The sequence below is a fragment of the Vipera berus genome (assembly GCF_964194415.1).
Source record: "Vipera berus genome assembly, chromosome: 11".
NCBI lineage: Eukaryota > Metazoa > Chordata > Lepidosauria > Squamata > Viperidae > Vipera > Vipera berus.
In genome coordinates, this window is record NC_138214.1 from 15,136,741 (window position 1) to 15,151,358 (window position 14,618).

The following is a 14,618-nucleotide window of genomic DNA, read 5'->3' on the forward strand; positions in this document are numbered from 1 at the left end:
TGTGGTCATAGATTGAGGACTACCTGTATGCCTTTCTCCACAAATGGAGCCAATGATGGTTTCTCTTTAAAGATTTAAGTGGTGGCAGGTCTGACAGAGGCTGAGAAAGAAACACTGAGACAATGGAACGGTGCTGAAAGTGAAAATTTCATTTGTTGCCTTTGGAAATTAATATGCAAATCCTTTTGTTTGACCATAAAGTTAAGACTATTCATGCAGCTAATCCTCGGCTTACAATCACAACTAAGCCCAAAATTTCTGTTGCTAAGCAAGACAGTCGTTAAGTGGGCTTTGCCCAATTTTGCAACCTTTACTGCCACCGTTAAGTGAATCACTGCAGTTGTGAAGTTAGTAACCTGGTTGTAAAGCGAATCTGGTTTCTCTATTGACTTTGCTTGGCAGAAGGTTGCAAAAGGGGATGCATGGCCCTGGGATAAGGCAGCCGTCATAAAATGCATGCCAGTTGCCAAGTGTCTGAATTTTGATCACGTAACCATAGGGACGGTCGTAAGTATGAAAAATGGTCACAAGCCACTTTTTAAAAAACTATAAATCTGGCATTATTGTAAAACTAGGTGTTTTTAAATTGGAACCCGGAATTCGCGCGCCGAATTCGCGTCTACATTCATATCTCTATAACATCTCGGCATTTCAGGTCTTAGAGCGACCCGCTTCGGCGATCTTTCGTCCCGGAAGTGTGGCAGCTCTCGGGGCCGTTCCAGCCACCACCCTCTCTATCACCGCTCCGCCTCTTCGTCGGCCATGAAGTCCGTTTTCGTTACCGTCGGCACCACCAGCTTCGACGACCTGATTGCGGCCGTGACGAGCCCCGAAGCGACCCAGGCAAGTCTTCCGAGGCCATCCTTCCCGCTTCCCCGACACCGTCTTTGAACGCTCGCGCCCCGCCTCAGAGCAAACAGCCGGGCGACGAAAGGACGGAAGAAGCCAGGTTGCGCTTCTTGCGTCACTTCCTGTGCCTTTTCTAGACACCGGCCTGCCCTGTCTCTATGGTCCCTCTGCATTCCAACCTGGGATTTTCTGCCCCTTTGGAAGTTTTCGTGCGTGGGGAAATCCTGGTGGGGAAGGAGGGGAGGAGCCGTGCAATTCTCCTCCGAGTCCTCTCTGTGCAGGAATTGGAAGGAAGCCGCCTGAATTGGCCAAAGAAATAAAATAAATTCAGAAAGCAGATGGAAGGGGACCCTCTTAAAAGGGAGTCCCGGTCCAGACAGGCGCGGCCAAAAGTGAATCCCAGTATGGAATCGATCGATCGGTCTGTCCGTCCGTCCTTCCGTCCGTCCACCCACTCACCCACCCACCCACCTGTGTGTACACACTCTCTCTCTCTCTCTCTCTCTCTCTCTCTCTCTCACACACACACACACACACACACACACACACACACACTTGCTTTTCTCCCATCTCCCCTACAAGGTGATTCTGGGCAGCTTACAGGTTATAAAACAAGTAAAAAAATACTTTAAAAAATTACAACATTATTGCTCCAGAAGGGTGTCCCAGCGTCCGCACTGTCAGACAAGCACAATCAAAAGGGACACACACACACACACACACAGAGACACGGTCAAAAGCAAGTCCTGGTATGGACATGATGGCTCAAAAGTGTGTGCAAGATCAGAAGTGAGCCCAAATGCAGACACGCATGGCCAAAAGTGAATCCGAGTATGGACATTTGACTGATTTATTTTTTATGCCACCCATCTCCCCTACAAGGTGACTCAGGGCAGCTCAGTACAAATTATACTTTATAAAGCAAGATTATCAAAACAAAGTTAAAAAGAATAGTTTAAAAATTTGCAACGTTAATGCTCCAAAAGGGAGTCCCAGTGTCTGCACGATCAGAGGCGAGCCCCAAGGCGGGCGTGCACAGCCAAAACTGAATCCCAGTATGGACATGAATGCACAATCAAAAGTGGGCTTCAATATGTGCATGCAGGTTCAAAAGTGAATCCCAGTGTGGACATTTTATTCGTTGAATTTTTATGCCACCTGTCTTCCCCTACAAGGTGACTCGGCAGTTTATTACAAATTATAATTTATAAAACGAGATTATGAAGCAAGAAAAAATAGTTAAAAGATAAAAACATTAATGCTCAAAAGTGAGTCCCAGTATATGCATGATCAGAAGTGAGCCCCAAGGCAGACATGTACTGCCAAAAGTGAGTCCATTACGAACATACACAAGCAAAAGTGAATCTCAGTTTGTGCACAATCAGAAGTGAGCACCAAGGCACGCTCGTTCAAAAAAAGAGTCTTGTTCTGAGCCTGATTAAACACTGCATCTATGCTCTGTGAATTGTCCCGCTAGCACCAGCCAGACTGACATTGGTCAGGGCTTGCTGTTGGGGAATTCTGGGAGTTGAAGTCCACTTGACAAGATTGAGAAACACTGGGTTAAAGAATAGACTGCCTCCAAAGATTTTAATCCCTGGTGACGTCCTTTTACCAATGTTATTAAAGGTCATCAGGAGAAGATTCCTCAGAATGATTCCATACTTGGATCACATATGCAATCCTAATTTCCTGTACTATGACCATGTTTGTTGATTATCTCTTTTTGTATGAATTGTTTTGTTTATGAAAAGTAAAATCAGTTTAAAGAAGGCCATCTACATGCTTTGCAGATGCTTCTGATGTAAATGTGGATATAGCATGCTCTAGTGGAGTGTACTGCTGTGTGCACTTTGTCAGAGATAAATCCCACAAAGAGATGACGGCTGTATTTGCTGGTTTATTTGAAATCATTCCTACCAACTGCCGCTGATGCACACGATCTGGCTGCATACAATGTTAGAATGCATTGTGTTAAAATTGAAAACGGGATACAAGTTATGGAACAGTTAAAGTGTATACTCCAGGAGTCATGAGTTGGTCTCAGTTCAAGCCATAAAATTCATCCCTAAATGGAATGATTTTAACCATTGTAACACAAACGACAAATCTTTTTGTGGGAATCTCTCTCCTAAGAAAATGTCTGGTTGCCTTAGCTGGGTTTTCCAAAAATGTTCTCAGGAGTCAGGGTATTCACAGAACATAATCAATCAATCAATCAATCAATCAATCAATCAATCAATAATCAAAATAGCATTTGCAACTGTGCAATCAAAGAGCCACCTGTTTTTTATGTCCTCAAGGTGGAGTTTTGCTTGCCAGTTTGCTTGTAAGGTGCAGCCACCACCTTGACTGTTTTGACCACATACTGCAGACATCCCTTGCTGGAGTATAGTTTGACAGTTCAGTCTTTAATACACTTACTCAGAAACAATCTTTGCAGGGTTCCATAGCTCTTTATATAATCTTATCTTACATAATCTATTTTATAGATCAACTGAAATAAATAATCAAATAATAAGGTACTTAGGATTGCAGTGGCCCTTCCTGTCCTTATTTATTCTGTTCTGAAAATTCTACAGCTTCTTAAAATGACTCAGTCTACGATTTACATTCCACGTAAATCTAAAAGGCAATGCTTTGCCTCTGATATAAGTGCACGCCTGCTGAGTTGATTGCCAGCAAGGAAAGCAGGTAGCCAACCTGTCATGCAACTTAAGATCAGATGGTGGAGCACAGCATCGCTTTTAAGTCTGATGAGAACGTTCACTTTCTTTCAATCAACAGTTGTCTTTATGGCTGGCTATTCGGCATGCGCACAGTGGTTGGTGGAAATTATAGTCTAACATATTTGGAGGAAACCAGCCTTAAGAGAAACAGTTCAATGTGGCAGTTAAAGCACCAGGCTGGAAACTGGGTGACTGTAAGTTCTAGTCCTGCCTTAGGCAGAGAACATAGAATAATAGGGCTGGAATAGGGCTGGAAGTCTTCTAGTCCAACACCCTGCCTGTGGCAGGACATCCTATACCATTCTGGACTTTCTTTGGGTTTGATGGAATGGATACACGTGATCATAGAAAGAAGAACAGAAGTTGGAAGGGATGCTGGAGGTCCCCCAGTCCATCTGCCCACCTAAGCAGGAGACCCTATGCCATTTCAGACAAGTGGCTGTCCAATTTCTTCCTAAAAACTTCCAGTGTTGGAGCACCCACAACTTCTGGAGGCAAGTTGTTCCACTGATTAATTGTTCTGTCAGGTAATTTCTCCTTAGTTCCAGGTTGCTTTTCTCCTTGATCAGTTTCCATCCATTGTTTCTTGTCCTGCCTTCAGGTGCTTTGGAAAATAGGTTGACCCCCCCCCCCTCTTCTTTGTGGCAGCCCTTGAGATACCGGAAGACTGCTATCACGTCACCTGTAGTCCTTCTTTTCTTCATGAAGCCACCTGGGTGAGATTGGGCCAGTCCCTCTTTCTCAGCTCTGGGAAAGTGACAATGGCAAACCACTTTTGGGAAACCTTGCCAAGAAAACTGCAGGGACTCATCCAGGCAGTCTCCAGGAGACAACGCTGCTTCAAAGTCACAAAAAAACCACCCCAAACCCCAAAGCCAATATTGCCTTAGTAATCTTTTTCTCTCTCACCATAGGATACAGGAGCACAGTGGTCAATAGTCCGTCATGCACATTTTTCTCACCTTGGAGAGAGAAATATATTCACCTTTGCAGCTTCTAACGAGTTTGTATTTGTAACCTCAGGGAGAATACACATTTCTTTCTGATTGCAGGTTTTACAGGATCTCGGCTATCGCAAGCTCGTCCTTCAGGTTGGCCGGGGCAAGGAATGTCCAGATTCATTTAGCACAGCTGCACTTACTCTGGAAGTGTTCAGATTCAAGAGCTCACTTTCTGAAGACGTGAAAAAAGCAGATCTGGTCATAAGCCACGCAGGTAAGGCATCCCAGTACAAACATCCAGTCTCTTTTGGCCACGCTTTGCTCACCTCATTGAAAAGAGCCAAGAACAACATAGGGAGATAATTTGTTTTTTGGGTCATTTACTTACGTCCTTTATTTATGTAGAGTAACTGCCCCCTGGAAATGAATGTGAAGGTGGGATTTAAAAGAGAAATGTCTTACATTCAAGGGACAAGATGAGCTACAGAAATTTTTATTGCATTTATGGTCAGGGATTAGCTATAAGCAGTCATGAATATGTCCGCAACCTAGCAGAGCCCAAACAAATTCTAAAAAATCTAAGAAAGGAGTCTGTTTCTTCTGTAGCCTTAGCCAAGCAAGTTATAGTCCAAGATACAGATTTGTGCATTTTTTTAAAGCAAGGCCCAACTGCTTTAGGTATAGGTAGAAGCCATGTCAAAGTTGTGCACGTTTATTTATTTATTTTTATTCGTTTTATTCATTTATAACATAAAATGTGAAAATACAAAAAAAGCCCAATAGGGGACAACAGTAGAAAAAAGGGAAACCAAAAAAGGTGTGAAGAAAGGGAGGGGAAGTGTTCTGTACTAGCCTGCTACCGGCCCTGCAGAAAAGGCAGGGACAACCCCTTTACAAACAGCAAGAGGCTGGAATTAAGCCTGCCAAATTTATTAACATAAAACAGCAAAACAAGACACGAACCGTGAAACAGGAGCTATGAAACAGGAACTATTCAAGCGGTTGCCTTCAGCAAACCAGCCCTCCCACGCATTCCCCTTTTAAACAGTTCAGGGCGTGGCTTCTCTCTGCCTCCTTCCGAGGTGCCCCATTGCCTTCCTCTGTTTACTCCTGATTGACTGCCTCCTGCGTCGGGCGTCCTTGAACAGGGCCAGCTGTGGGTCATCTTCATCCACGCTGTCAGGCTCACACAGCTGGGTCTCCGTCGTGACCAGGTGGGAGGGGCCTGGCTGAGGGCTCTCATCAGCAAGCTCTCCAACCCCCGCAGCAAGCTCTCCAACACCCCCCTCCTCCTCCTCTGAGTCGTCCGACCCAACTGCCGAACCCACAGGCTGACCCTGAATCACAACAGGAAGAAACAAAAGGCATCGACGTCTGACTCCGTTACAGTAAAATCAGACACTGAAATCAAATCTCAACTTTTCACATTTCTGTAGTAGTACGCACTAGCCATTTCTGTATCGGCAAATCAGTCTAATCGGTAAAACCCAAAATCACGATATCGTTTTTTTTCCACCTCAAGCGCAAAGTCCAGAAGTGGTTTCCAAGTAAAAACAAAAGTACTTATGTTCTTTTCTTTTATCAGCTCAGTCAGCTTGGCCGTCTCTGCTAATTCCATCAGCTTTTGTAACCATTCATCCACGGTGGGAATTGAGGCCTCCTTCCACATTTTGTGCCTAGAGTGTCACTGAACGTGTTTTTTTTTTGTTCGTCAGAAAAGTTCATTTCTTAACTGTACATTTCCCCTGCCTTCTACACCTGTTGTGATAACTTATCTGGTAACCATAGTGAATCCCATATGACCAGTTATGTTATGGTTTCAGACTGGTTTGTGCGCATGTCTAGAAAAAGTTTCTCGCAGTTATTCTTTATTGTCCTTCACTTTGCTGTTACTGTCTGTTACGTTAGGATGTAGTCAGCTAGCTCTCTTTATAATATATATTTACTTTTTATATTTTTGTAATTAAAAGGTATTTAGTAAGATTATGTGTCGTGTTTTATTTCCTTCCTTCATGCACATCATGCATCCTCTGAAGCACGGTCCTTCGCCCTCTACTAAGGTGATTTATACCTTGACATAGAGCAGACACGTCAAACTCGCGAGGTCACATGACGTCGCCCAACGTATCGGGACAGTTTGGCCATTGCCAGCACGTGGGTGGGCGTGGCTTCCGGATGACGCATCCAGCCCTCGGGTCGAGAGTTTGACACTCCTGGCATAGAGCAATCTTGCTGCAGGCACCATATATAAAATCAGAGTTCCAAATACTTTTTTCTAGTTCTTTATCCATTAGATCCAGAAGGAAGGTTTCTGGTTTAATCTTTGTGTTCACTGTAAGAATTTCCTGCATTAATGTATGAGACCTACTCCAATATTTCTTTGCCTTATCACAAAGTTGTCCATGTTTATTTACTAGATTTAATACCTCCTTTATTTTGCACAATTCAAGATGGCTCCCTCCTCTTCCTCACTATAACTGTGAGGTAGCTTTGGCAGAGGGAGAAAGTGATTGGCCCAAAGTCACCCAGATTGACTTTCATGCCTAAGGAGGGACTAGAATGCAGAACCTCCTATTTCAAGCCTACCCCTTTAAGCCCTAGAGTCCCTGGGGTAGGCAACCTTGGCTCTTTTATGACTCATGGACTTCAACTCCCAGAATTCCTGAGCTAGCATGGGAAACTCTGGCCCTTTTATCACTTGTGGACTTCAACTCCCAGAATTCCTGAGCCAGCATGGCTCAGCTTGGAAACCTCTGCTTTTCCCCTCAGCATGGCTGGCTCAGGAATTCTGGGAGTTGAAGTCCACGAGTCATAAAAGAGCTAAGGTTGCCTACCCCGGCTCTAGACCAAACTGGCTGTCACTGTTCATGATCAAAAAGATATCCCCCCTTCCCCCCCAATTTCTTTTAAGACAAACATCCAAAGGTAGGTGCTTTCTGGAGCATCTGCTGATTCATTACAAAACCCTATCCATCTGCACTTATAAGATGCCTGGAAGTCAGTTGTCCAGGAATGGTCCCTGTAATATAGTAGCAGTTTTCCTTAAAAGAATGCAACCATTTTAGAATCCCTGATCCACTTGTCATTATCAACTGGCATGTTCCAAAGCATGTCTGGGACTAAAACAAAGACGTGAGCAGAACCAGAGTAAAACCAAAGCATAATTCGACTTAATTTAATCCTGTAAATAAGGTCAATCCCGTGGCTATTGATTAGTTTTACCCTTCTGTGACATTAAATGCAACAGTTAGAAAGCAAAAGGGTTCCCTTGTTTTTTTGATTTACTGAATGATTGAAGAAAGGAAAAGAAAGGAAAGGAAAGGGGAAAGGAAAGGAAAGGAAGAAAAAAGAAAATAGCAAGAAAAAAGAGAAAAGAGAAAGAAAAAGGAAGAGAGGGAGGAAAGAAAGGAAGGAATGAAGAGAAAGAAAGAAAGAAAGAAAGAAAGAAAGAAAGAAAGAAAGAAAGAAAGAAAGAAAGAAAGAAAGAAAGAAAGAAAGAATATTCACAGCCCAAGACTTTTAGAGGTAGACGGGGTACCTAGCTCAAACACCTCTGACTTTTATTCTACAATTTCTCTTCAGCTCATGAAAGAATGTTTGGTTCCCATTTTTGCTGGACAGGCGCTGCTATGTCAAGTAGAGTGATCCGGTTCTGGTTCTTTTGCTACAGGAGCAGGCAGCTGTTTGGAAGTTTTGGAAGCTGGGAAACCTCTCCTGGTCGTGATCAATGACAAACTTATGGACAACCATCAGTTGGAATTGGCCAGGCAGCTGCACAAAGACGGACATCTCTTTTACTGCACAAGCAAGTATGGATTTTCATGACCTCCTTGAGATGTCCTTGGCTCTTGAGTCCATCAATGAAGGAGCACGGCAGTTAGATGCTTTTTAGGTCTTCAGTTTCACAGTTGTCAAGGATGGTGCTTTAGTTATCTTAGGATCTGAACTAAGCAAAGCAGATATATCTTTTTTGTGCTGTTGCCATGGGGTAATTCCTTAATTTTTTTTTTTTATTTCCTTTAGATATTTTATCCACATGTTATTATTTTAACAGATAACTCAAGGAAGTGAATATAACTCACGTTCCTTCCTCCTATTTTCTCACAACCGTGTAAGGTAGGTTGGGCTGAGAGAGAGCGAGTGGCTTTCATGCTTTCTGGGAACAGTTTTGAACCAGAGATCCTATGAAACTTCTCCTAAACCAGTAATGTAATAAATTTCTTTATCCTGAACCCACACTATTATGAAGAACCAGAGCAGTACATGAACTCTTAATCCTAACTCTAGTCAGGATATAAATATTCTATCGTTTAGTAGTGATAGCTTGTCAGGATTGTGTATTTCCTAATCAAACAGGTAAAGCGAGGCTCTTTGACATTTTCTTGTTCCTTTTGTTCAGTTTGGGGGAAGAAACAATTTTCAGTTTTGTCTAGAGTCCCAAGGGTAGGCAACCTTGGCTCTTTTATGACTCGTGGACTTCAACTCCCAGAATTCCTGAGCCAGCATGGGGGAACTATGGCCCCTTCATGACTCGTGGACTTCAACTCCCAGAATTCCTGAGCCAGCCATGCTAAGGGGAAAGGGAGAGGTTTCCATGCTGAGCCATGCTGGCTCAGGAATTCTGGGAGTTGAAGTCCACGAGTCATAAAAGAGCCAAGGTTGCCTACCCCTGGTCTAGATTCTAGATCTGGCACCCGGCATTGCTGAACTAAAGTGCTCCGTCTAGATTTGCCAACTTCTTGCAAGTCCTTTGCCTATTAGCTGGGAGCTGTCCATGGTGCCCACAGGGACCATTCTCGGGACCAGCACGTTGGCTGAGGAATTCTGGGAGTTGAAGTCCACAAGTCATGAAAGGGCCAAGTTTGAAGACCCATGCTCTGGACTTTCTTATCAGTCTGCCCTCTTGTGGGCATACAGCACAGCTCCTTGTTCATTTGGAATGGATGTTCTTCTGCCTGCTGATCAATCTCGCAGAGGATTTCATGACGATCTTGTCTTCTTCTGCTTCCTGAACTGCTAGAAGGAAATGGCTGGAAAGTTTCAAAGAGATCCAGATAATTTCTTCCAACCTAACAGCCAATTTGTTTTTAAAGCGATGCCAAACCCTCTGTGCCATGGTGTTTTGGACCCTTGAGTTTTTGAATATAACCGATGGTGTCTTAACTGTATTTGGTGCACTATTTTAAAACTTTGTGGAGAATATAAACGGTATCCATTGTTTTAAAATAATTCTAAAATGCATAAGGAACAGTCTTAGTATGCTAGACTATAGGAAAATCAAGATATATATGTGAGAAGTATTTCGTGATGATTTTGATAGGTTATGATGAATTTTCTCTTTTTCCCATAGGACCCTTGTGGAGATGCTCAGATCAATGGACTTGTCTACTCTGAAGCCATTCCTTCCCGGACAACCAGAAAAATTTGCTGCATTCTTGGACAATGTGATTGGAAGCTAACTATGTGGGTTATAACAAAGAGCTACCATAATTGAAACTGGCATAAGACCTCTGCAAGTTTACAACAGTATTTGTCACCTCCAATGAAATTAAGAATTAAAGCATTCAGCAGGGTCGGTTTTTGTGTGAAACCAGCTGAAGTTTTTATACAGCATCCTGTAAACCTAAAACAGAGATGAGAATATGCCTTGCCTGTCATATAAGGCAAGCAGGCCCTTGGCTTGATTCACAGTGGACAAAGTGCCCAAACCAATCTGTGTTATGATATTTATGTTGTGTAAACTCAGTCTCATTCAATAAAACATGATTAAGCAGGATGATTTCCTACAGTAGATGAACCAAACACACGAGTTGTGACTTAGGCCATCACGGCTCGTTCAGCAAACCATAATGATCAATGTAATAATGTTTCCTTTATAAATCCCATCAAATTAATATGAATAGCCAAGAGGTTCCCATGCCATTTAAACATCTAAATCCTGTCATCCTTATGCATAAAAATACACAAATTCTGTGCAATCTATAAACCCTTCTTCTCTTGATAAATGTCTTTGTAATTCTTCAGTCTGTTCACATTTTCACAATTTGATTTGGGTCTTTTTTTCTTGGGGACCATTAGCCCCACTCTGTGGTTGGACCTAAATACATAAGAACCTCCAAGCCAATCATTTTGCTTGGTCAGTTGGTTGGATTATTGGTCATATTTGAAATTACATTTGCTCCCTGCCAAGAGATGGAGAACCTCTTTTAACTGCCCCATGGTGGGACAGCCAGCAGTAGAATTACTTATTTTGTGTTTTTTCCTCATTTTTTCCAGCCATTCCTTCTTCCTTACACTTCTGGGACTTTAACAGGTAATTACGGTTAAAGGTAAAGGTTCCCCCGCACATGCGTGCTAGTTGTTTCCGACTCTAGGGGCCGGTGCTCATCTCCGTTTAAAAGCCGAAGAGCCAGCGTTTGTCCGAGGACGTCTCCGTGGTCATGTGGCCAGCATGACTAGACGCCAAAGGCGCACGGAACGCTGTTACCTTCCCACCGTAGTGGTCCCTATTTTTCTACTTGCATTTTACGTGCTTTTGAACTGCTAGGTTGGCAGAAGCTGGGACAAATAACAGGCGCTCACTCTGCTACGCGGCACTCGGGATTCGACCCGCCAAACTGCCGACTATCTGATCGACAAGCTCAGTATCCTAACCCACTGAGCCACCGTGTCCCTTAATTACGGTTAGGGTAAATCTTTTAACTCAACTTACTTTTAAGTTCAAATCTTAGACTGCCTGCTGCCTGCAAATAATAATAACAATAATAATAAAAAGTTGGAAGGGACCTCGGAGGTCTTCTGGTCCAACCCCCTGCTCAGGCAGGAAACCCTATACCACTTCAGACAAATGGCTGTCCAGTCTCTTCTTAAAAACTTCCAGTGTTGGAGCATTCCCAGCTTCTGAAGGCAGATTGTTCCACTGGTTAATTGTTCTGTCAGTTGTATTTTGTTCAAATACAAGGGGTAAAAATTCATAAGCTCAGCATGCCAGTGGAACATTCTACTTATGGATGTTGTGGGTTGTCCATCTCCGAAGGCTTTTGAAGAAATGGTTGAATAGCCATCCCTTGGGGGATGATTTAATGGGTTCTCCTGTCCACTGCTGAGGGTTACACTAGCCCAGGGGTCAGCAACCTGAAACAGTGAAAGAGCCACTCGGAACCGGTTCCCTCACAAAAGGAAAAACTGGGAGCTGCAAAAAATGTGTGTGCATGCGCGTACATGCGCGCATGCACAGAACAGGGTTTGACTGAAGAGTGGAGCCAAGGCGAGATATGCACCTACCTTGCATATTTGAATTGATTGGTTGAACTTTTTTAGTCCCACTTTTTTTTTTGGACTGCACATGGCAGAGGACTGGGAGCCGCAGGAGACGGCTGAAAGAGCTGCATGTGGCTCCGGAGCCGCGGGTTGCAGACCTGTGCACTAGAACAAATGGTCCTTTCCAACTCTATGATTCTATACCTACTTCTAATAATAACTGCGTATCAAGGTATGATCTACAAGTGAACTTCAAGGATGAAACAAAGGACAAAGAGGAAATATGTTCACGAATGGAGCACTAATTAATCACTGATTTGACTGGCTTTTTAAAGAGACTTCAAACAGTCAAAGGTTCCGTTTCCCAACATGGACCAGCCGCTCTATTCTTTTTTCTTTTCTTTTTTTGAAGTTCTAGTTTCCGTAACACCACTTAAAAAGCTTTAGTTTAAGCCAGGGATAGGCAACCTTGGCTCTTTTATGACTCGTGAAGTCCACGAGTCATAAAAGAGTCAAGGTTGCCTACCCCTGGTTTAAGCCATGAAGATTTACTTTCCAGGAATTTTTTTGCCCTGTCACATTTAATCTTCACTAGGACCTTCTGCGATATGTCAGATGATTGGGTTTCGATGTTGGACTGAGTTGTACAATGTTTTGGGCTTGGTTTATTGCATTGAATTAACCCACCACTCTATTTTGTAACGTGTGCTTTTCAGATTAAATGGAGCTAAAACAGGTGAGCTGCAAAAAGGTGGATAATTACAGCTGAACTGCCAAAAATTCATGCTCTTTTCCACCATCTAGTGATTGGACTGATTTTGCAGCCTAAATATGGTAAATTGTGGCAGATGTGTGAATCCAGCTGATGTCCTTGCAAAACAGGATTTATGCCTTAGTGCAAGGGTGGGCAACTTGATAACCTGTGGACTTCAACTCCCACAATTCCTGAGCCAGCCATGTTGTTAAGCAAATCACTTGTTGTTAAGTGAATCAGATAAGTTACATGAATCCAGCTTCCCCCATTGACTTTGGTGTCAGAAGCCAGCTGGGAAGATCACAAAATGCCAACCGTACGATCCCTTTCATGCTGCAACTGTTACAAATCCATGCCGGTTGCCTGAATTTGGATCACATGACTGTTGAGATTCTGTGACCGTTGTAAGCGCAAGAAGGACCAGTCATAAATCCCTTTTTTTCCAGTGCTGTTGTAACTTTGAACGTCACTAAATTAATGGTTGTAAGTCAAGGACCACCTCTCTCTGATTTTTAACTCTTAGGAATGGCCATGGGGCCCTAACTCTTCTCCTTCTTTGGCCTAAGATCAAGCATGAGTCACTGGCCAATTATGGGAACCCAGGTCCAAGTCCCTGGAGGACATCAAGCAGAGAAAGCAACAGGTGACAACCCAGCATGTTGTCAAACAGCTGTCTGCAGATGATGATAAACCACGGTTAGCAAGCTGAACTGGCTGAAGCATTACGGTCTATGAAAATATTACAACCCCTTTTACTTTAATTTAGCATACACTGCCTAAACGAAGCCCGTGGGTTATTTTACAGGTCCCCGTTTTTTGCATGTAATCTCCAATCCACGGAGAGATCTGGTAACTGTCTAAGCAATTGTCCAGTTAATTACAGGTAAACGCATCGTGGGAACCCAGCCGCTAGGTCAAGGTGTCTTTGTGCAACACCTGGAGCTTTCATTAACCCACCGGAACCGCCACAACAAACCAAGCTAATTCACTACCTAATCACAGAACGCAGAATGTTAGTGCTGGAAGGGACCTCAGAGGTCTTCTAGTCCAACCCCCCCCCCCCCCCCCCCGATCAAGACAGGGGACCTTATATCCCATCCCGGTCAAGGTCTCCAGTCTTTAAACCACTTTTGGCCAGTCAAGCAGACCTGGACCACAGAGATTTCCCCCCCCCACACACACACACACTCCATCTCTCTACAGTCAGGACCACGAGGGGCTTCCTTCGCCCTCCAGCCCCCCCCCAGCCCCCCGCTCCCCTCCGGCCAGCCACGAGCCTGGCATCTCAGCCACCCGCGACGCGCCTCGTGGGAAAGCGAAAGCGGGCTGCCGCCACGTGCCGCCTTCCCACGTGAGCCGGGCGCGCGCTTGGCCCGGGCCAGATTGCCGACAGCTGAGACGACTCCGGCCGCCCCCCCCTCCCTGCCCCGCCCCGCCCTCGCCTTGAAAGAGCCGGACCGGACCACACCCTCCTCCCCGACCCTTTGCGCGCTGCTTGCCCCCCGCTTCCTCGCTCTCTCTGCCCGCTTGGGTTCTTCCCCCCATCCCCACCCCGGGGCGCCTTTTCCTGGGCTTGCGCTCCCCGCAGCCTCACCTGCCTACCTGCCTACCTGCCTCTCTCTCTCTCTCTCTCTTCCCCCTCCCCACTCGCCTTGGCCATGCAGAAGGGCTGGAAGAAGTACTTTGGCCAGAAGTCCCTCAGCGAGGTGACCATGGACGAGTACCTGGGCAGCCAGGGGCTCTACCGCAAGCTCACGGCCAAAGACGCCACTTGCCTCTTTCGGGCCATTTCCGAGCAGGTAAAGCCCGGGCTGGCCCGTGGGGATGCCCCCCACCCCTCCCCTCCCCTCCCCGGCTCTTGGCCCCGAGTACGGCTGAGCTCCGGCTGTTTTTTTTTGGGTGGGGGGCGCAAAGGGGCTGAAAACCGCGCCTCAATAAGCCGTGGCTACGCCAAACGCCCGCGAGCAAAGGCCGAGCCCCCCCACCTTCTCTGTTGGGTTTGGAGGGGGGGGTCTCTTTCCAAGCAGGGTAGCGGCCAAGGCAGAAGATGCAACCGACTTAGACCCCTTCCCGCTGCCGACCATC

The 14,618-nt window shown here is 45.0% G+C and overlaps 2 protein-coding genes across 3 annotated transcripts in view; both read left to right on the top strand.

Annotated features, from left to right (window-relative positions):
* Positions 1–571: 571 nt before the first annotated feature.
* ALG13 (ALG13 UDP-N-acetylglucosaminyltransferase subunit) lies at positions 572–10,293 on the top strand. 2 transcript variants are annotated; one of them, XM_081336704.1, is made up of 4 exons: positions 572–843; positions 4,631–4,793; positions 8,190–8,324; positions 9,870–10,293. In XM_081336704.1, the coding sequence occupies exons 1-4, from the start codon at positions 763–765 to the stop codon at positions 9,911–9,913; spliced, it is 423 nt and encodes a 140-aa protein (XP_081192830.1). In that variant the 5' UTR covers positions 572–762; the 3' UTR covers positions 9,914–10,293. The 2 variants fall into 2 exon arrangements, with proteins under 2 accessions (XP_081192830.1, XP_081192829.1); XM_081336703.1 differs by having other exon boundaries at positions 580–843; positions 8,190–8,328.
* A 3,898-nt stretch (positions 10,294–14,191) lies between these two features.
* LOC308673058 (UDP-N-acetylglucosamine transferase subunit ALG13-like) overlaps positions 14,192–14,618 on the top strand; it is a gene marked incomplete at its 5' end in the record, with an annotated part of 47,854 nt that continues 47,427 nt past the window's right edge. The window contains one exon of the mRNA XM_081336439.1: positions 14,192–14,332. Coding sequence (XP_081192565.1) covers positions 14,192–14,332 — 141 coding nt within the window. The remainder of the gene's footprint in view (positions 14,333–14,618) is intronic.